Raw genomic sequence first — 22,001 nt, 5'->3', positions numbered from 1 at the left:
AAGTGTAATCTTTTTCACGGACATCCCAGGTTTCAACTTGCGCCTTATGTAACAGAAAAAAAGTTTCATCTTCAGAGTATTATTCCAGCCAGGAAGAAGAAGCTGTTGTAGTGTGCATACACACTCTACGTTACCTGGATGAATACGATTTTTTTCTCATTTTAAGTGTAATCTTTTTCACGGACATCCCGGGTTTCAACTTGTGCCTGACGTAACAGAAACAAAGTTTCATCTACACCAGGGGTCACCAACCTTTTTGAAACCAAGAGCTACTTCTTGGGTACTGATTAATGCGAAGGGCTACCAGTTTGATACACACTTAAATAAATTGCCAGAAATAGCCAATTTGCTCAATTTACCTTTAACTCTATGTTATTATTAATAATTAATGATATTTACACTTAATTAATCGGTTTAAAAGAGGAGAAAACACGAAAAAAATGACAATTAATTTTGAAACATAGTTTATCTTCAATTTTGACTCTTTAAAATTCAAAATTCAACTGAAAAAAAGAAGAGAAAAACTAGCTAATTCGAATCTTTTTTGAAAAAATAAAAAAATAATTTATGGAACATCATTAGTAATTTTTCCTGATTAAGATTAATTTTAGAATTTTGATGACATGTTTTAAAAAGGTTAAAATCCAATCTACACTTTGTTAGAATATATAACAAATTGGACCAAGCTATATTTCTAACAAAGACAAATCATTATTTCTTCTAGATTTTCCAGAACAAAAATTTTAAAAGAAATTCAAAAGACTTTGAAATTAGATTTAAATTTGATTCTACAAATGTTCTAGATTTGCCAGAATAATTGTTTTGAATTTGAATCATAATAAGTTTGAAGAAATATTTCACAAATATTCTTCGTCGAAAAAACAGAAGCTAAAATGAAGAATTAAATTAAAATGTATTTATTATTCTTTACAATAAAAACAATAAATTTACTTGAACATTGATTTAAATTGTCAGGAAAGAAGAGGAAGGAATTTAAAAGGTAAAAAGGTATATGTTTTTAAAAATCCTAAAATCATTTTTAAGGTTGTATTTTTTCTCTAAAATTGTCTTTCTGAAAGTTATAAGAAGCAAAGTAAAACATTAATGAATTTATTTAAACAAGTGAAGACCAAGTCTTTAAAATATTTTCTTAGATTTTCAAATTCTATTTGAGTTTTGTCTCTCTTAGAATTAAAAATGTCGGGCAAAGCGAGACCAGCTTGCTAGTAAATACATAAAATTTAAAAAATAGAGGCAGCTCACTGGTAAGTGCTGCTATTTTTAGAACAGGCCAGCGGGCTACTCATCTGGTCCGTACGGGCTACCTGGTGCCCGCGGGCACCGCGTTGGTGACCCCTGATCTACACAGTATTATTCACGTCCAGCCAGGAAGAAGAAGCTGTTGTAGTGTGCATACACACTCTACGTTACCTGGATGAATACAGCTTTTTAGTGTTATCTTTTTCACAGATTTCAATGACATTCACAAGTGTTGGTAAAACTCCATGTTCCGTGACTTTCACACAACCAAGAAAAAAAGGCTTCATGGCAAAGTCCGCCCCATTAGTGAAGAGCTCGCCTTTGTGCGTAACTTCAATCCCCAATACGACCCTCCCTATGTGAGGTCAGTCCACTTTTGTGTCAAACTGAAATGTTTGCATTTTAATTGAGGTTTGCCAAGTTTTATGATGACCACTGCCTAATTCTATGTATATTCTCCATAGGAAAAGTCTCCAAATGAGAGGTCATTCCCAGAGTATTTGCTTACAAGGTCCTGTGGTGGTTGGGGTCCAGTCCAGCAGGATACAGTAATCACTCAGCATGAGTGTCTCAACGGCTCCACAGTACATGTGCCAACAGAACCCTGCAATCATGAGGCCTAACGAGCGCAGACAAGCCCAGTCACCGGCTGATGGATTGGCGCTGAGCGGTCCGGGGAACGGGGAGCTTCAACCTGCACAATGCACACCCGTCTCCGGGGAGAAGGGCAGGACTCACGGCGTGATAGACGTCTCAATCATTCCAGAGTCTCCGCCACCTTCTTCCTACCGTACCTACATCCGCCGAGAGATTCCGCCGAGATGCATCAGCTCTGTTGTGTTTTTGGACCGACTATTTTTGTTGTCCCTGGTGGGAGGAAGGGATGAGCAGCACAGGTCGACCTTGTTTGTCCGACTTTGCGCATCCTCCACCAAGCCATCCTCATTAAACCAAGCAAGACAAACTTCCTGGAAACCCAAAGCGGCCGTATTGGATATCACCCAACGCGGAGACCTTCCCTCAAAGCTATCAGGGCCAAGGGTTCCGCAAACAACGTGGGCTGGTGCTGTACACAGAGGGGCCGCGACTGTGAAATTATTGGCATTTCGGAGGCCGAGCCCCATGTATAATCATGGTCTGAATGCAGATGAGGCATCTTTCAGTCCTGACCCAGGTATGAATTCCCTCTTCTCGCCCCACAAGTGAAAAGCAGGAAGTACGTACAACAATTGATCTGTACATTCGCCTGTTTACCCCAGCTATTGTAGATAAGATCACATTTCCGAGGTGTCGCCGGGAATGAATGTCTGAGCGCGGCTGCCAAGGTGGCCTTAAAAGAGTTGGACATTTTTTGTTTCCCTCCTCCGCCCCGCACGCATTCTGCTTTTCACCTTTTTGATTTATTCCTCTAGCCCTCTCTCCCTCTCTCAAACATTCACCGAATTCATCGCGCTGCACAGGCATCGTCTTTCAAACGGTGCACAAACACAAAAAGAAGGCGCATTCATTTATTCCGCCCCGGCTTCCAACCTTGTAAGCTGTTTCGATTACTGTAAATCAGGGGTGTCCAAAGTGTACAAAAATAGGAAAAATAGGCACAATATGAACAGAAAAAAAGCTAAAATATTTTTAAGGTTTTTTATTTCATTTTTTGTACTTTTTATAAAATGTAAAAAACCCAACCCTTATGTGTATACATTTTGGACAATGCAGTATAAGGGCTCTCAAACAGGCCCATATTTTGTAACCCTCTACTTACCTTCATAGTTAAGTGTAATTTTGGCCCGCGCGCTCTGGACGGCTAAGAGTTAAATATACTATAAAAATTACAGCACAACCAAAGAGCAACACAAAGAGCAACTTCCTGTAAGCAAGCGGAAATGTCTCCGACCATCTCCTGGGGAACGCAACAGTAGCTATGTGCACATGGACGCATTTAATCGGATTAAAAGCCTAATCGGAATAAAAATGCTTCATGTAAACACGCCATTTGGAATATTCTCACCCGATTGCACACGTTCGGGTCAAAACTTAATTCGATCGATCTGTTTTATTCACGACATTACAGCTACTCCAAGTGCTAACTGCTAGCCTCAAACACATACACGTCGTAACATGAAGGCGTGCGGCAACTTATGCATATTGCAACATAAATGGCACAGAATAGCTACAATTCAAAAAGAGCGGTAAAACAAAAGTAGTGAACAGAAGGCAAACATAATAAATAAATAACGTCGGACAAGCAGAAATGCACAAAGCCATGTTTGTTTACAGTGGAAGTCGACTGCTTCTTCAGCACCTGCAGTGAACGAAACCTGTCCAAAAGATGGCGCCATAGCACAAACAATAACACACCTTTCCGTTTATGTTAAGTTCTGCGCATGTCAAAGTAAAGTATTCCGATTTAAGGTGTGATGCATGAAAATGCATGTCATAATCAGACCATTTTTTTCAGGGTCCATGTACACAGGAACATTCTAATCCAAATGATGATCAGATTAAATAAATCAGCTACATAGTAAGCACATGCCGTTACTATGTAGTGGTTCATAATGCCAAGAGGAGCTTTTTAAAATGTAACCTGTTTAAAAAAGGTTGTATTATATATTATATACCAAATAATAAACGGTAATACCTCAACATACCAGCTTCTACCTCAGTAGAAGCATTTAAGTCTCATCTTAAAACTAATTTGTATACTCTAGCCTTTAAATAGACTCCCTTTTTAGACCAGTTGATCTGCCGTTTCTTTTCTTTTCTTTTCTACTCTGCTCCAAACCCGGGGTGGACCGCTAGCCTGTTCATCAGATGGGGACATCTCTACGCTGCTGACCCGTCTCCACTCGGGATGGTTCCTGCTTGCCCCACTATGGACTGGACTCTCGCTGATGTGTTGGACTTTCACAATATTATGTTAGACCCACTCGACATCCATTGCTTTCGGTCTCCCCTAGAGGGGGGGGGGGGGGGGTTACCCACATATGCGGTCCTCTCCAAGGTTTCTCATAGTCATTCACATTGACGTCCCACTGGGGTGAGTTTTCCTTGCCCGTATGTGGGCTCTGTACCGAGGATGTCGTTGTGGCTTGTACAGCCCTTTGAGACACTTGTGATTTAGGGCTATATAAATAAACATTGATTGATTGATTGATTGATAATTGGTTCTGTTTATTTATGCCTGCCTCGCCCCCCAGTCAGGGCTCGATGATTGTTTCCTGTTTCCTGTTACCTGTAGCACTATTTCCTTTTTTGACGTTAAAGTCATGTTTAACTGCAATTTAGGCCTTCCTCACCCTCCAGTCAGGGCTCGATGATTGTTTCCTGTTTCCTGTAGCACTATTTCATTTGTTGACGTTAAAGTCATGTTTAACTGCAATTTATGCCTGCCTCGCCCTCCAGTCAGGGCTCGATGATTGTTTCCTGTTTCTTGTTGCCTGTTTCCTGTGGCACTATTTCCTTTTTTGACATTAAAGTCATGTTTAACTGCAATTTTTGCCTACCCTTTAGTCAGGGCTCAATGATTGTTTCCTGTTTCCTGTTTTCTGTTACCAGTGGCAATATTTCCTTTTTTGACATTAAAGTCATGTTTAACTGCAATTTATGCCTGCCTCGCCCTCCAGTCAGGGCTCGATGATTGCTTCCTGTTTCCTGTTTCCTGTTTCCTGTTACCAGTGTCACTATTTCCTTTTTTGACATTAAAGTCATGTTTAACTGCAATGTATGCCTTCCTCACCCTCCAGTCAGGGCTCATGGATTTTCTTTCTGTTTCCTGTTGCACTATTTAATTTTTTGACGTTAAACTCATGTTTAACTGCAATGTATGCCTGTCTCGTCCTCCAGTCATGGCTCGATGATTGTTTCCTGTTTCCTGTTGCCTGTTTCCTGTGGCAAGATTGGTAGGTTGTGATTTCAAACCCCGGCCGAGTCATACCAAAGACTATAAAAATGGGAGCCATTACCTCCCTGCTCGGCACTCAGCATCAAGGGTTGGAATTGGGGGTTGAATCACCACCGCTGCTGCCCACTGCCCCCCTCACCTCCCAGAGGGTGATCAAGGGTGATGGGTCAAATGCAGAGAATAATTTCGCCACGCCTAGTGTGTGTGTGACAATCAATGGTACTTTAACTTTAACTTTAACTATTTCCTTTTTTGACATTAAAGTCATGTTTAACTGCAATTTATGCCTGCCTCTCCCCCCAGTCAGGGCTCGATGATTGTTTCCTGTTTCCTGTGTTTCCTGTTACCAGTGGCACTATTTTCTTTTTTTGATGTAAAAGTCATGTTTAACTGCAATTTATGCCTGCCTTGCCCTCCGGTCAGGGCTTGATGATTGTTTCCTGTTTCCTGTAGCACTATTTCCTTTTTTGACATTAAAGTCATGTTTAACTGCAATTTATGCTTGCCTTACCCTCTGGTCAGGGCTCAATGATTGTTTCCTGTTTCCTGTGTTTCCTGTTACCAGTGGCACTGTTTCCTTTTTTGATGTTGAAGTCATGTTTAACTGCAATTTATGCCTGCCTCGGCCTCCAATCAGGGCTTGATGATTGTTTCCTGTTTCCTGTTGCCTGTTTCCTGTAGCACTATTTCCTTTTTTGACATTAAAGTCATGTTTAACTGCAATGTATGCCTGCCTTACCCTCTGGTCAGGGCTCGATGATTGTTTCCTGTTTCCTGTGTTTCCTGTTGCCAGTGGCACTGTTTCCTTTTTTGATGTTAAAGTCATGTTTAACTGCAATTTATGCCTGCCTCGCCCTCCAATCAGGGCTTGATGATTGTTTCCTGTTTCCTGTTGCCTGTTTCCTGTAGCACTATTTCCTTTTTTGACATTAAAGTCATGTTTAACTGCAATTTATGCTTGCCTTACCCTCTGGTCAGGGCTCAATGATTGTTTCCTGTTTCCTGTGTTTCCTGTTACCAGTGGCACTGTTTCCTTTTTTGATGTTGAAGTCATGTTTAACTGCAATTTATGCCTGCCTCGGCCTCCAATCAGGGCTTGATGATTGTTTCCTGTTTCCTGTTGCCTGTTTCCTGTAGCACTATTTCCTTTTTTGACATTAAAGTCATGTTTAACTGCAATGTATGCCTGCCTTACCCTCTGGCCAGGGCTCGATGATTGTTTCCTGTTTCTTGTGTTTCCTGTTTCCAGTGGCACTGTTTCCTTTTTTGATGTTGAAGTCATGTTTAACTGCAATTTATGCCTGCCTCGCCCTCCAATCAGGGCTTGATGATTGTTTCCTGTTTCCTGTTGCCTGTTTCCTGTAGCACTATTCCCTTTTTTGACATTAAAGTCATGTTTAACTGCAATGTATGCCTGCCTTACCCTCTGGTCAGGGCTCGATGATTGATTCCTGTTTCTTGTGTTTCCTGTTTCCTGTAGCACTATTTCCTTTTTTGACATTAAAGTCATGTTTAACTGCAATTTATGCTTGCCTTACCCTCTGGTCAGGGCTCGATGATTGTTTCCTGTTTCTTGTGTTTCCTGTTTCCAGTGGCACTGTTTCCTTTTTTGATGTTAAAGTCATGTTTAACTGCAATTTATGCCTGCCTCGCCCTCCAATCAGGGCTTGATGATTGTTTCCTGTTTCCTGTTGCCTGTTTCCTGTAGCACTATTTCCTTTTTTGACATTAAAGTCATGTTTAACTGCAATTTATGCTTGCCTTACCCTCTGGTCAGGGCTCGATGATTGTTTCCTGTTTCCTGTGTTTCCTGTTGCCAGTGGCACTGTTTCCTTTTTTGATGTTAAAGTCATGTTTAACTGCAATTTATGCCTGCCTCGCCCTTCAGTCAGGGCTCGATGATTGTTTCCTGTTTTCTGTGTTTCCTGCATGTGCACTTACCAGTGGCACTATTTCCTTTTTTGACATTAAAGTCATGTTTTCCTGCGCCACACCTGCCATCTCTGCATCTTAGGGTTTAAGACCGACAGAGCCTGACCGATTAAGGTTGATGGCTCACTTCTTTTTTACACGTGCATGTGTGTCATTTTTGTGTGCTAAAGCACAAACGCTAGTTATTTCGGTCACGATACCATTTCTTTTCACGACAAAACAACTGTGCTCTTACGGGAAGATGCTCCGGTAGGTTGCCATGGCGCCCCGGTACGGTTAATGGACTGCGCCATTATTTATAGGTCCACAAGGCCGGGTCCCCACACTGCCTGCGACGTCTGCAAAAAGTGGCGCTTTACTAATTCATCTCTGGCAAATTGTCTCTGGAAACGTGCCGTTTTAGCGGCCTCGCCTCGTTTCCCGGGGGAATCGTCCAAGGCTTTTTGTCAAGGCGACCATCCTCGGTTTACGTGGTCCTGAGATGCGCGTTCTGTAAAAGGTGGACCGGGGTCATCTTCTACATTATTCACAGGCCACATTCACGTTGCCTCGGGCTTTTTTTCACTTTATGTGCTTCTGCTGCTTGCGGTCATTTTCAGGTGTCTTCTTCTTCTCCTCTTTACACGTCATAAAGCGCTGATGGAACTCTGTGGCGTCGTGAAAGTATTTACTGTGACTCCATCCACCGGATTGGGGTCTTTAATGCCCCCGCCATCAGCGCTCTAAATGGTGTTCCCTCTCATTGACTCCTGTTTTTATTTATTCATGTTGCTTTGTTTGTTCTGTTCAGCAACCGCGGGTCAGGATCGGACGGAGGAACCCCAAGAATGCCCGACACGCCTGACGCCGAACCCTGCGGAAGACGTACTCCAGTCCCTCAGTCTCAAAGTAGGACCGTGTTTCGCACAATAACAAATCCTAGATCCTAAACCGGTGGTTCTCAAACTTGATTAAATATTCAAACAGAGTGTTACTGTTCAAACTGTGTGTAACCTTTTCTGTGAACTTTTCGCGACCTTTGTCCTTTGGAAACAGCGGAGGCCGTGTGGTTTCCGAAGGACAAAGGTCGCAAAAAGTTCACAGAAAAGTTCGTAAACAATTCACAGAAAAGGTCAGCTCAAAAAGAGTTTGTGAAATAATTCAAAAAGAGGTCCATAAAATAGTTCAAAAAGAGTTCGTAAAATACTTCAAAAATATTGTTCAAAAAGAGTTTGTCTGGAAATTGGGCAGATCCTGCCATCTCTCCGCGTGCAATCTTTTGGCAGAGCGTGCTGAGATACTGTACAAGGGTACAGTGTACAGACGACTCTCCTCAATATTGAGTCCAATTTGAATTCTGTCTTTGTTTAATTCTTTGCCTCTTGTCTTGTTTAATAGATGTCATCAGTGTTTGAAACTAACAGTATTATTATCACTACTATTATTATTATCATTTCTATCATTTTGCATCAGTTCTGGGGTTTTTAATGATGCACTGGTTAGAACAGCCCGCCCCGCATATAACTGTAAAAAGCAGGCTTCGCTACACATTGTTGACAAACAGCGCATTAGCATTAAAGCTACAAACACAGAAAACGGTTTTACAAAAAAAGCCCTTTTAAACCGCGTTTTGTGTGAGCTGGACATCTTACCCGACACTTTTCTGCGGATTTAGGTCGCAGTCCGGCGAGCTTTTCTTCCCGCCCTTCCCTTTGTAGCGTATAACGTTACACCACCTCGCTGGTACGAGAGGATTCCTCAAGGTTAAGGAATAGATTACATTCCCAGCGAGATTCTTCCTGCAGGATTAGTATCAGAGTGCTGAACTTCTTCCCACCAATTTACCGGTGTTCTCCTCTCCCGTCCCAGGAGGCCCTGGAGCTCTTCCGGCCAGACTTCATCAGTCGATCCCGGGGTCGGGTGAGGAGGATGGAGCGCAGGGCGAGGAGGAGGAGGAGGAGGAGAGCCCTGCAGGGGTCCAAGCAGGACCTGCTGCAAGGTCTGCAGGCAGGCAGGGGGAACTGCACCACGCCGGATCCACTCTGCGGTAAGAAGTCCTTTTTTTCACGCATTCTAGTGACCTCTGGGGAAATAACACTATAAAAAATATCACTGTTATTGTTATTAGATATGTGGGCTTGTTCATTTGAACTTGATGGATTCTGCTGGTTTAAATGTAAAAGGTCCATTTGACTGGCACTTGTCCAGCTTCGCTCTCTGCTGGCGGATCTTGAGTACTGCAGGCCTTCCAACACAAAAGTGGAGTGCAGGTCAATAAATGCGTCAAAATAAAAACTGCATAAAAAGTCTGCCCTTGCAAAAATCAATTTAACACTTGTTTTATTATTTTTTAAATTTTAACACCTGGTTTTATATTTTTATAAAGATAATTTAAAAAATTATAATATACTGTATATGTATAATTATTTGTAATATTTAATTTTATTTAATTGTTTATACAAATGTAAAAAGTATTCGAAAGCAAGTAGAATTTATTTCAATTATAACTTAACTCGTTTTAATAAATAGTTAAACCACTAAGTATAAATTTATTTGGAAATATTTAAATGTTTATTGTTAATAGTTTGTAAAGTGTCTTTGAAAGCAAGTAAACAAAACACAAGATAAAATAAAGTGTGTAACTTGATTTTATTTTTATTAAATTATAAATAATGATAATAAATAATAAAAAATTAAATTTAAATTAAATTTAGAAATATATCAATACATATTCTGTTATGGACTGTTTTGGTAATGGATTTTTTTTAAATGGAATATTTTGTAATGGTAAAGTTTTTTATTGATTTAAAATAAATAAACAAAATATTAAATTACATTTTAAAAGTTTATGAAAGCAAGCAGAAAACATTTGAATGTACAGAAATTCATAATAATAATGTTTGAATTGTTGCAATTATTATTTAATGTTTAAAATAGGCTTGAATGTAATTTAAATGTGTATTTTTTTGTAATAGTTTGTTAGATTAAATTGTTTATACTAATGTAAAAAGAAAAATGCTAAATACACTTGCAAACATAGAACAATGTCATTATTTTTTTTTAGATTATAACTTAATAATTAATTTAATAAAAAGTTAAACAATTGTAAGTAGAAATATTTCCAAATAAATATTTATACTGTAATATTTAAATATTTATTATTAATATTTTGTAAAGTTCCTAACTTAATTTTATTAAGATAAATTCAATTTAAAAAAAAACATATGTATTTCTATTATGGACTATTTTGGTAACGGTAAAGTTTTATATTGTTTTAAAATATTTGTTTAAATAATTACATTTTAAAGGTATTTGAAAGCAAGCAGAAAACATTGGAATGTACTGAAATTCATAACAATAATGTTTTTAATTGTTTCAATTATTATTTAATTTTTTAAATAATACAACTTCATAAAATATAAATACATGTATTTCTTTTGAAATATTTTGTAATATTAAAAGGTCTAGTATTGATAATATTTTGTGAAAATGTATTTGAAAGCGAGTGAATGAATTGAATACACAAATTCAGAAAAATAAAATAAATTGTGTAACTTAATTTTATTATATTATCTTAAATGTATGAATATATCATTAGTATTACTATGGACTTTTTTGTAATTAATTTTTTATTATGGAAACTTTTGAAATATTACAGTTTTTTGTTGATTTAAAAAAATTTTAATTTAATTTGCTTTAAAAGTATTTGAAATCAAGCAGTAAAAATGCCAATGTACATAAATATAACAATAATGCCTTTAATTGTTTCAATTATTTAATGTTTAAAAAAATCAAAATGTTATCAAACATTATGTGTATTTCTTTTGAAATATTTTGAAATATTAAAAGGTCTATTATTGATAATATTTTTGTTAAAATGTATTTCAAAGCTAGTGAATAAATTGAATACACACATTTAGAAAAATAAAATACATTTTGTCACGTGATTTTCTTCTTAAACTTAAAAAATATATGCTTCATTCTGTATCTGAAAATTAAATGTTTTATTATTCATAATCAAACACATTAAAGACAATTGTTTTACAGGAAAGTAAAAAACTAAACTAAATTGAATTAAATTGAAGCATTAAAAAAAATCACAAATTCTATATTATTATATCAATACATTACATTTTAATTTGATTTAAAAAATCCTTGTAATTGTGTTTGTAATAATTAGCGCTTAAGAAATTGCAACATCTGATTTGTATATGTTGTATTTATGTATCAGTGTGATATATTTTGCTGCACTAAAATGTGTGAAAATAATTACCATTTAAGAAAATGTGTCTGATGTGGAGATCGTTAAGGTAATCAAATGATAAGGAAAAAGCTCTAGCGATGTTGTCACAGCATGCAATTATAAATCGTTTAACGAATTGTTCAATAATTGTTGTTACACACTGTTCCTGAATGCATCACTGCAGCTGTCAACTCAGCCTACACACGCACACACACGCACACACACACACACTTTCTTGTATTTGTTACCTTCTTGAGACCTCGGAAACATGCCTACCTCTTTAGGACCACTCTTTCTAGATGTATAAATATTTGTATTTAGAACATTAATACTATATACATACTATGCGAATATAAAAAAGGCAAGCTTTTAGTTAATTTAATTTAATTTTTTGAATTTTTTGTTTGTAATTGTTTTTTAATCTTCGTTATTAACTTCGTTATTACAGTATGTCTCTATATACATTTTTTTATTATCATTATTAATTTTGGCCTAAGGGGTCGCATCTAAATTCCTTACACACACTTGTTATTTCATATGTTGACCAGAGGGGGCGCACTTTTAAAACCGACACACAGTCAATTTGAAAAACCCCTCCTTATTGGGACCACCCTAATTTTGATAGATTTCACCACTAGGGGTGCAAATGAGACATTCTCTATTAGATGCAACGGTTTTCCGTATTGGGACCATGATTTATGTCATCACTTGTTCACCGGTCCTCATATGGACATTACCTTTCTGTCTCAAGAAGGGTAGAAATACAAGAACACACACACTTTTCTGTCTCATTACAAATTCTCCTCATGCTTTCTGATTAAATCCCAATCACACTTTTATCACAGATATTTTTTAAATCATATTTTTATGGATGGTTCCACAGTGTTGGACACCTGGCTTCTGGGCGGGAAATCTCATTAAGGAAAGCGTTTTGCATATGGATGGTCATAATAATTACTATATGCTTTTTATTATTATTGCAGACTTTTTTTTTTTAACCATTTGTATGCATTGCTCTCAAGGAATTACACAGCGTGCATGTAAAAAGGTGTCTAATGCTTAAACCAAAAATAAACAAAGGGCGAGTGCCGCTAAGAAAAGGCACTGAAGCTTAGGGAAGGCTAAGCAAAACTAAACTAAAACTGAACTGGCTGCTACGTAAACAAAAACAGAATGCTGGACGACAGCAAAGACTTACAGAGTGTGGGAGCAGCAGACGGCGTCCACAAAGTACATCCGTACATGACATTCATTTTATTAAGATAAATTAAATTTAGAAAAACATATATATTTCTATTATGGACTATTTTGGTCACTGTAAAGTTTTATATTCATTTAAAAATATATATATATTTTAATAATTACATTTTAAAGGTATTTGAAAGCAAGCAGAACATACAACTTCATAAAATATAAATATATGTATTTATTTTGAAATATTTTGCAATATTAAAAGGTCTATTATTGAAAATGTATTTGAAAGCGAGTGAATAAATTGAATACACAACATTCAGAAAAATAAAATGAATTGTGTAACTTAATTTTATTATATTATCTTAAACGTATGAATATGTCAATAGTTTTATTATGGACCTTTTTTGTAATTTACTTTTTATTATGGAAACTTTTGTAATATTACAGTTTTTTGTCGATTTAAAAATGTTATAAAATTGAATTTGCTTTAAAAGTATTTGAGCAAAAACAGAATGCTGGACGACAGCGAAGACTTACAGCGTGTGGGAGCAGCAGATGGCGTCCACAAAGTGCATCCGTACATGACATGCATTTTATTAAGATAAATTAAATTTAAAAAAAACATGTATTTTGGACTACCTTAGTATTGGTAAAGTTTTGTATTGATTTAAAAAAAAAAAGTTTGAATAATTAAATTTTAAAGGTATTTGAAAGCAAGCAGAAAACATTGGAATGTACTGAAATTCATAACAATAATGCTATTAATTGTTTCAATTCTTATTTAATTTTTTAAATAATACAACTTCATAAAATATAAATATATGTATTTCTTTTGAAATATTTTGCAAAATTAAAAGGTCTATTATTGATAATATTTTGTGAAAATGTATTTGAAAGCGAGTGAATGAATTGAATAAACAAATTCAGAAAAATAAAATAAATTGTGTAACTTAATTTTATTATATTATCTTAAATGTATGAATATGTCAATAGTTTTATTATGGACCTGTTTTGTAATTATTTTTTTTATTATGGCAACTTTGTTTTTTTTCGATTTTAAATTTTGAGCTTTAAAAGTATTTGAGCAAAAACAGAATGCTGGACGACAGCAAAGACTTACAGCGTGTAGGAGCAGCAGACGGCGTCCACAAAGTACATCCGTACATGACATGAACTTTATTAAGATAAATAAAATATAATAAAACATATATATTTCTATTATGGACTATTTTGATAACGGTAAAGTTTTATATTGATTTAAAAGACAGGCTATATTGATGCATGCTTGGTTATGGTTTGAATTTATATGCAACAATTGCGAGAACAACTTTTTACTGTCAATGTCGACTGCTGAGTTTCATTTTTTTTAATGTTTTCTGCTGGTGGTGTGGGATTCTTTTCAATGAAAAAATGTGCCTTGGTTGAAAAAAGGTTGTAAAAACACTGCTCTCTCCCACTGAGCTATAACACTATATGTCCTCCTGCCAATAAGCGGGATGTAATCAGTTTCAAAATAAAAGCCTGCAGTCTTCATTTGCAAGTTCTATAGTCATTACCATACTAATTCCTATTTGAAATTCATGTATGTGTGCGTCCTAGATAACCTTTTCAAGCCGAGGGAGAGATCTATATCGGGCAGGGAGATGCAGCGACGCTCCAGACGGTGAGTGCCACACCCCAAAACGTCATCACTTTCACAGCGGAACCTGTCGCCATCATGAAAACCTTTATTTTTTATTCAAAATTTTGTAAAAGTCAGACAAGCGTAGTGTCAGGTTCAAACACTGATGACATCTATTAAACAAGACATGAAGCAAGGAATTAAACAGAGACAGAATTAAATTTGGCTCAATTGAGGAGAAACGTCTGGGCTGTACTCTTGGACAGTCTCCCAACACGCCCTGACGAAAGATTGTACGCCTCTTCTTTTATTTGGACTTTCCCTGATTACATGGCAACAGCTGTTTCTAAAGGGGCGGGGGTCGTAAACAGCCATCGCCTTTGATTACAAACAGTTCAAAGAAAAGGTTGCAAAATGGGGCATTTTTCAAACTTTCACCATTTCCACATTTTTCAACCTATTCATACCTTTCTACCTTCAACACATTCCACCATCCTGGTAATTCAAACTACCCTTCTTCTAAGTTCCAAAAAAATACCCGGATTTTCCAGAATTCCTGGTTTTCCAAAGCCCTATTTCCACCCTTTTTTCTGGCGACTACTCCTTTCACATTTTTCAACCCACTTCAACCGCTCCACCGTCAAAACATTCCTCTTAATCAGGACAAAAAATAAAGTTGTTTTTCGAACTGGTAAAATTTCCGAAATTCCAGGAATTCCATAATACCATTTCTCAATTAAAAATGTTACTACTTCAACATTTCGCGACCGATTTGAAAAATTCCAACACCAACCATTTCAACTCATTCAGAACATACACATTTTTTTCAACATTTTCAAAAAAATTCCCACTTTTCCCGAAATTGTCTAAATTTCCATGAATTTCCCATTGAAATGAATGGGACATTTTTCAAACTTTCACCATTTCCACATTTTTCAGCCTATTCATACCATTCTATCTTCAACACATTCTACCATCCTGGTAAGTCAAACTACCCTTTTTTAAGTTCCAAAAAAATTCCCGGATTTTCCAGAATTCCTGGTTTTCCAAAGCCCTATTTCCACCCTTTTTTCTGGCGACTACTCCTTCCACATTTTTCAACCCACTTCAACCGTTCCACCGTCAAAACATTCCTCTTAATCAGGAAAAAAAACAAAGTTGTTTTTCGAACTGGTAAAATTCTCGGTTTTCCCGAAATTCCAGGAATTCCATAATACCGTTTCTCTATTAAAAATGTTACTACTTCAACATTTCTCGACCGATTTGAAATATTCCAACACCAGCCATTTCAACTCATTCAGAACATACACATTTTTTTAACATTGTCAAAAAAATTCCCGCTTTTCCCGAAATTTTCCAAATTTCCATGAATTTCCCGTTGAAATGAACGGGACATTTTTCAAACTTTCACCATTTCCACATTTTTCAACCTATTCATACCATTCTATCTTCAACACATTCTACCATCCTGGTAAGTCAAACTACCCTTTTTTAAGTTCCAAAAAAATTCCCGGATTTTCCAGAATTCCTGGTTTTCCAAAGCCCTATTTCCACCCTTTTTTCTGGCGACTACTCCTTCCACATTTTTCAACCCACTTCAACCGTTCCACCGTCAAAACATTCCTCTTAATCAGGAAAAAAAACAAAGTTGTTTTTCGAACTGGTAAAATTCTCGGTTTTCCCGAAATTCCAGGAATTCCATAATACCGTTTCTCTATTAAAAATGTTACTACTTCAACATTTCTCGACCGATTTGAAATATTCCAACACCAGCCATTTCAACTCATTCAGAACATACACATTTTTTTAACATTGTCAAAAAAATTCCCGCTTTTCCCGAAATTTTCCAAATTTCCATGAATTTCCCGTTGAAATGAACGGGACATTTTTCAAACTTTCACCATTTCCACATTTTTCAACCTATTCATACCATTCTATCTTCAACACATTCTACCATCCTGGTAAGTCAAACTACCCTTTTTTAAGTTCCAAAAAAATTCCCGGATTTTCCAGAATTCCTGGTTTTCCAAAGCCCTATTTCCACCCTTTTTTCTGGCGACTACTCCTTCCACATTTTTCAACCCACTTCAACCGTTCTACCGTCAAAACATTCCTCTTAATCAGGACAAAAAACAAAGTTGTTTTTCGAATTGGTAAAATTCTCGGTTTTCCCGAAATTCCAGGAATTCCATAATACCATTTCTCAATTAAAAATGTTACTACTTCAACATTTCTCGACCGATTTGAAAAATGCCAACACCAACCATTTCAACTCATTCAGAACATATAATTTTTTTTAACATTTTCCAAAAAAATTCCCGCTTTTCCCGAAATGTTCCAAATTTCCATGAATTTCCCATTGAAATGAATGGGACATTTTTCATCTTTCACTATTTCCACATTTTTCAACCTATTCATACCATTCTACCTTCAACACATTCCACCATCCTGGTAATTCAAAATACCATTTTTTTAAGTTCAAAAAGTATGTTTTTTTAGCGCATGTAAACATATCAAGTGTGTGTATTGTGTACGGGGGGCCAGCTCCTGTATCGTCGCCTCAGCATCAGCACCACACCTCTCCAGTATCGCCCAGAAGATGCAGCTCTGGCCTTATCGCCCACTTTTATGTGGCTTATCTACGACGTGGCCCCAGATGGAAAGATGGCGAGCCCGCCTTGCGAGTTTGTCAAACGTGACGTTATCTGACTCACGGCGCCGTTATAATCTGCCCTTTTGTGGATGTCTGCGTCTGGGCTTGCTTGCAGGAAGTACGACACGCTGCCGGAGGTGGAGAAGAAAAAGCGGGAGGAGGAAAAGAGAGCGCTGTCACGGGCCAATAGACTGAGAGCTGACGTCTTCACGAAGGTGCGCAGGTTTTAATAATGTAGCAAAATAGCATAGAGCAAGGAAACAAATGAGAAAAAGGTATTATGACGTGTAATTATTAGGGGAGGTTGTCCAGCAAAAAAACTAAAATCTCCGATACAAGCAGTCCTGCTGCGTGTTTACTTGTGTACGTTGTCGGGTTTTTTTTCTCATGCATGTTAGTCAAGCCATTTGCAAAAGGTAGATACACAACAACTAAGCACACAATAGCGCACAAGCTAGACCAGGGGTGCCCAAATTACGTGTCGTCAAGTTTGGCCCGCGGTGACGTCACGAGTTCAGTAAGAAAATCTGATCCGCCGGTTTTCAAATTAAATTTGAGTATCTGACAAAATGATTGCTGAGGGTGGATGAAGGCGGATGAATTGCGCGTCGAAGCGTAGACAGCACAGCATATACTTGTAATACTTAAACCAAATAACCTTCCCCGGTCATGGCACACACAAAAAAAAGCAACACAAAAAATGTTCACGCATAACACAACTTGCTCACTGAACTTTGTGGATTTTTTTTTTTTTTTTTTTAAACGTACACGTACTATAAAAAATCCGAAATTACACCCATTTAAATCCATTACAATGCATGATGGGAAAAATGCAAAACACCCTCTACACACTTATCAACGTTTGGCACATTTTAGTTGCTGGATATTTCTGATTGATGACAAAACTTTAAGGAGGTTGTCACTGAAGTAAACAAAGTAGGAGTCAAACTTTTACATACTTGTAATATCACATTTTATATATTTTTAATTATATATAGCCATTATATTAATACTATATGTACACAAGTATATGTATGTGTATATATATATATATATATATATATATATATATATATATATATATATATATATATATATATATATATATATATATAGTATATACACATGTACATGTATGTATGTAGTATATACACGTGTACACATATATATATGTAAATACAAACGTATATGCATATGTATGTATGTATATACTGTATGTATATGTATGTATGTATGTATATATGTATGTATATGTATGTATATATACGTATGTATATATACATACGTATATATATATATATGTAACAAAGTATATATATATATATATATATATATATATATATATATATATATATATATATATATATATATATATATATATATATATATATATATATATATATATATATATACATATATATATATATAACAAATAATTCTAGTTGCATAATACTTACACGTACGACGTCTACAAGGCAGAGAAGTGTATTAGAAAGTATCCGGTAACAAATGTGTCTGCATGAATCATCTTACTGCGTCGTGAGCGTAACTTAATGAATTATTGTGGCACAAAAAACAATTACCACCTCACTTCTACCTAAAGACAGCGTGAGTCCATTCCAGGCGGTTAACAATGAACAGGTTAGGGATTTTCATTCGTTGTTCATTACTTTTCCAACATTCTACACTACAAAACAAGACAAGTATGTATGATTTGTGCGGATATCGTATCGGATCGATATCGGTATCAGCTAATACTAAAGGCTCCTATGTTCATTTATTTTTAATAAATTGTGTATATTTTTAATTATAATTGTTTTAATACTATTCAATAGTATACATAGTGTATACAATAATAATATACACATAATTTATATTATTTATTGATTTTCTCAAGTAATATATTTGATAAATTACCTTAGAAGTCATTACAATTTGATTACAACAAATGGGCCTAATGTGACGTTTTTTTTATTTTAGTTACCAAATTTTAGTTAAAAAATATATGCAAATCCTTTTGAGTTTAAAGTCATTACAAAAGCTCTCATCGAAATAATTAAAATTGCAGTTTTTTTTAAGTACAATACTTCAACTGGCACTACACTGTTTATGTTGTTTTTTTGTTATCCAGCAGAGGGCGCTGTTTGACAGCTAAACCTTATTGTGACGGACCGTTTATACTTCACACTCCTACTCAGGTTAAAATCTTTGTAATAATAATAAGAATAATAGTAATAATAATAAATATAATAATAATAATAATGATAATTTTTAATAATAATAATTTATAATCATAGTAACAATGGGATTGAAGTTATTCATGTTTCACACTTCAGTATATTGAATAAATATTCTGGTATCAGTCGTGTTTAAACCTTTAATTGTACATGCAATGTTTGAGGTGACATTTTAACATTGCAGGTAACTGCAGGCATGACAAAGAAAATCACTCTTAATGACTAATTAGCAGTAGCGCACAAATATAAAACCTTTTTTTTTTATATAAAAAATAAATAAATAAAAACTAATAAAAGGTAAAACAATTGAGTAATGTTATATTTTTTTTGCTTTCCTGTATTGCATAACAAATGTAAAACTTTTTATTTATTTATTTTTAAATAAAAATATATAATTAAATAAATATTAAAACCTTTGAGTGATCCATCCATCCATCCATTTTCTACCGCTTATTCCCTTCGGGGTCGCGGGGGGTGCTGGAGCCTATCTCAGCTACAATCGGGCGGAAGGCGGGGTACACCCTGGACAAGTCGCCACCTTTGAGTGATGCGTATGTTATATTGTTTTGCTTTCCTGTATTGCAATTACAAATGTAAAACATTTTATTTATTTTTAAAAATAATTTTAAAAAAAAGAAGTAAAAAGTAAAACCTTTGAGTGACACGTATTTTTTATTGTTTTGTTTTCCTGTATTGCACTTACAAATGTAAAACCTTTTTTTTTTAAATAAAAAAGAAAACATAAAAAAAGGAAAAAAAAGAAGTAAAACCTTTGAGTGATGCGTATGTTATATCGTTTTGCTTTCCTGTATTGCAATTACAAATGTAAAAACCTTTTATTTATTTTTTTTAATAATTTTTTTAAAAACATAAAAAAATGTATATTGTTTTGCTTTCCGGTATTGCAATTACAAACGTAAAACCTTGTATTTATTTATTTAAAAAAATTAATTAATTAAATTTTAAAAAGTAAAACCTTTGAGTCGTATGTATATTGTTTTGCTTTCCCTGTATTGCAATTACAAATGTAAAACCTTTTTTTTTAATAAATAAATAATAAAAAAATAAAAAAAGTAAACCTTTTTTATTTATTTTATTTATTTTTAAATAAATTAAAACAATTAATTAAAAGTAAAACCTTTGAGTGACGCGTATATTATATTGTTTTGCTTTCCTGTATTGCAATTACAAATGTAAAACCTTTTTTTTTTAAATAAATAAAAAATAAAAATGTAAAACCTTTTTTATTTTTTTTAAAATAAATTTAAAATTATAATTAAAAAGTAAAACCTTTGAGTGACGCGTATGTTATATTGTTTTGCTTTCCTGTATTGCAATTACAAATGTGAATCCTTTTTTTTTTAATAAAAAAAAGTCAATAAATAAAAAGTAAAACGTTTGAGTGACGCATATGTTATATTGTTTTTCTTTCCTGTATTGCACTTACAAATGTAAAACCTTTTATTTATTTCTAAAAATATATTTTTTTTAAATAAATAAAGTAAACCCTTATATTGTTTTGTTTTCCTGTATTGCACTTAGAAATGTAAAACCTTTTTTTTTTTATGAAAAAAAAAAAACATTAAAAAAAAAAGGAAAACCTTTGAGTGACGCGTATGTTGTGTTGTTTTGCTTTCCTTTATTGTAATTACGAATGTAAAACTTTTTTTTTAAATAAATAGATAAATAAAAAATAAAAACGTAAAACCTTTTTTATTTTTTTAATCTTTTTTTTAAATAAATTTAAAAAATAATAATTAAAAAGTAAAACCTTTGAGTAACGACACGTATATTATATTGTTTTGCTTTCCTGTACCGCAATTACAAATTTAAAACTTTTTTTTTTAAATAAATAAATACAAAATTAATGTAAAACCTTTTTTATTTGTTTATTTTTTTTTTTTAATAAATAAAAAAATAACAAAGTAAAACCTTTGAGTAACGACGCGTATATGATCTTGTTTTGCTTTCCTGTATTGCAATTAGCGTAAAGTGTAAAAAAAAAATTCAAAGAAAAAGCAAAACGCATGCAGCAACGGAGCTCTGGGAATGAAAAATGACATCATGCACGACAGAGGCTCCAAACCCAAAGTTTTGTGCAACTTTAGGAGAGTTTACCAGGAAAGCGTGAGCAGGTTTCAGGCTTTGGGGGATTTTGTAAGAAGTGTGACCTTTGCACCTCTCAAATGAAGTTATTACCTTGGCTCTGACTGCGCTGAGATTGGCACTTCCCAGATAAAGTTGTGTTTGCTTTTTTGTAGGGAGGAGTGTTATTTCTGTCCAACACACACACACACATGTATGTGGGAGTGGGCGGGGCTTTGAGAGGATGGTGCTGGGTATCCTTCTTTTTTTCAGCTGCTCGGGGCAGCGGGGTAAGATTGTGTTTGGTCAGATAGCGAGGTGAAATGATTGCTGCTACACACCTGAGTCGGGCCGCAGCAGGACCGACACTGATGGAGTGGAAAAGCAATTTTAGCTGCACCGCTTTGCCGCCATGATGCACACGCAGCACATGTGCTCCTTGTAGGAGATTATATGGAAGTGTGGCCCCAGGGCTGATGTTGTTTCACTTCTTTTTAGGAGCTTCACTCATTGTTTTGTTTTTTTGTTTTCTGTTTTTTTGCAGAGAATTCTGGAGCAGATCCTGCAAAAATGAAGCAGATCTAATCAGAGGGCCACATCGCAGTTATGTTTGGCCCCAAAGGGCCGATTCTAACAGTGAATACTATTATTACACCATTTCTTTATGCTTTTTTTTTTTTTTTTTTGTAGATTTTTTAAAAAAAACTAGTATGTCAAAAAAAAGATGGTGAGTTGTAATAATTTCACCTCAATATGTAGTGTATTTTACTAAATGGAAATAAATATAAATAAATAAATGGAAAAAAAGTAGGACTGTTTTTGCGGCATAAAAAAAATAAAAATAAAAAAAGGCAGCTCAGTTGCCAGAATTTCTCTGTAAAATTTACTTTTGTTTTTTT

At 35.0% G+C, this 22,001-nt stretch overlaps 1 protein-coding gene across 1 annotated transcript; it reads left to right on the top strand.

Annotated features, from left to right (window-relative positions):
* The first annotated feature begins 1,833 nt into the window (after positions 1 to 1,833).
* Positions 1,834 to 21,744, top strand: LOC133656927 (uncharacterized). The gene is made up of 6 exons (XM_062057790.1): positions 1,834 to 2,434; positions 7,881 to 7,978; positions 8,939 to 9,116; positions 14,106 to 14,169; positions 16,896 to 16,995; positions 21,647 to 21,744. The coding sequence occupies exons 1-6, from the start codon at positions 1,849 to 1,851 to the stop codon at positions 21,674 to 21,676; spliced, it is 1,056 nt and encodes a 351-aa protein (XP_061913774.1). The 5' UTR covers positions 1,834 to 1,848; the 3' UTR covers positions 21,677 to 21,744.
* Positions 21,745 to 22,001: the final 257 nt, after the last annotated feature.

Source organism: Entelurus aequoreus, linkage group LG09 (assembly GCF_033978785.1).
Source record: "Entelurus aequoreus isolate RoL-2023_Sb linkage group LG09, RoL_Eaeq_v1.1, whole genome shotgun sequence".
Taxonomy (NCBI): domain Eukaryota; kingdom Metazoa; phylum Chordata; class Actinopteri; order Syngnathiformes; family Syngnathidae; genus Entelurus; species Entelurus aequoreus.
This window is presented reverse-complemented; position numbering and strand designations above follow the sequence as displayed.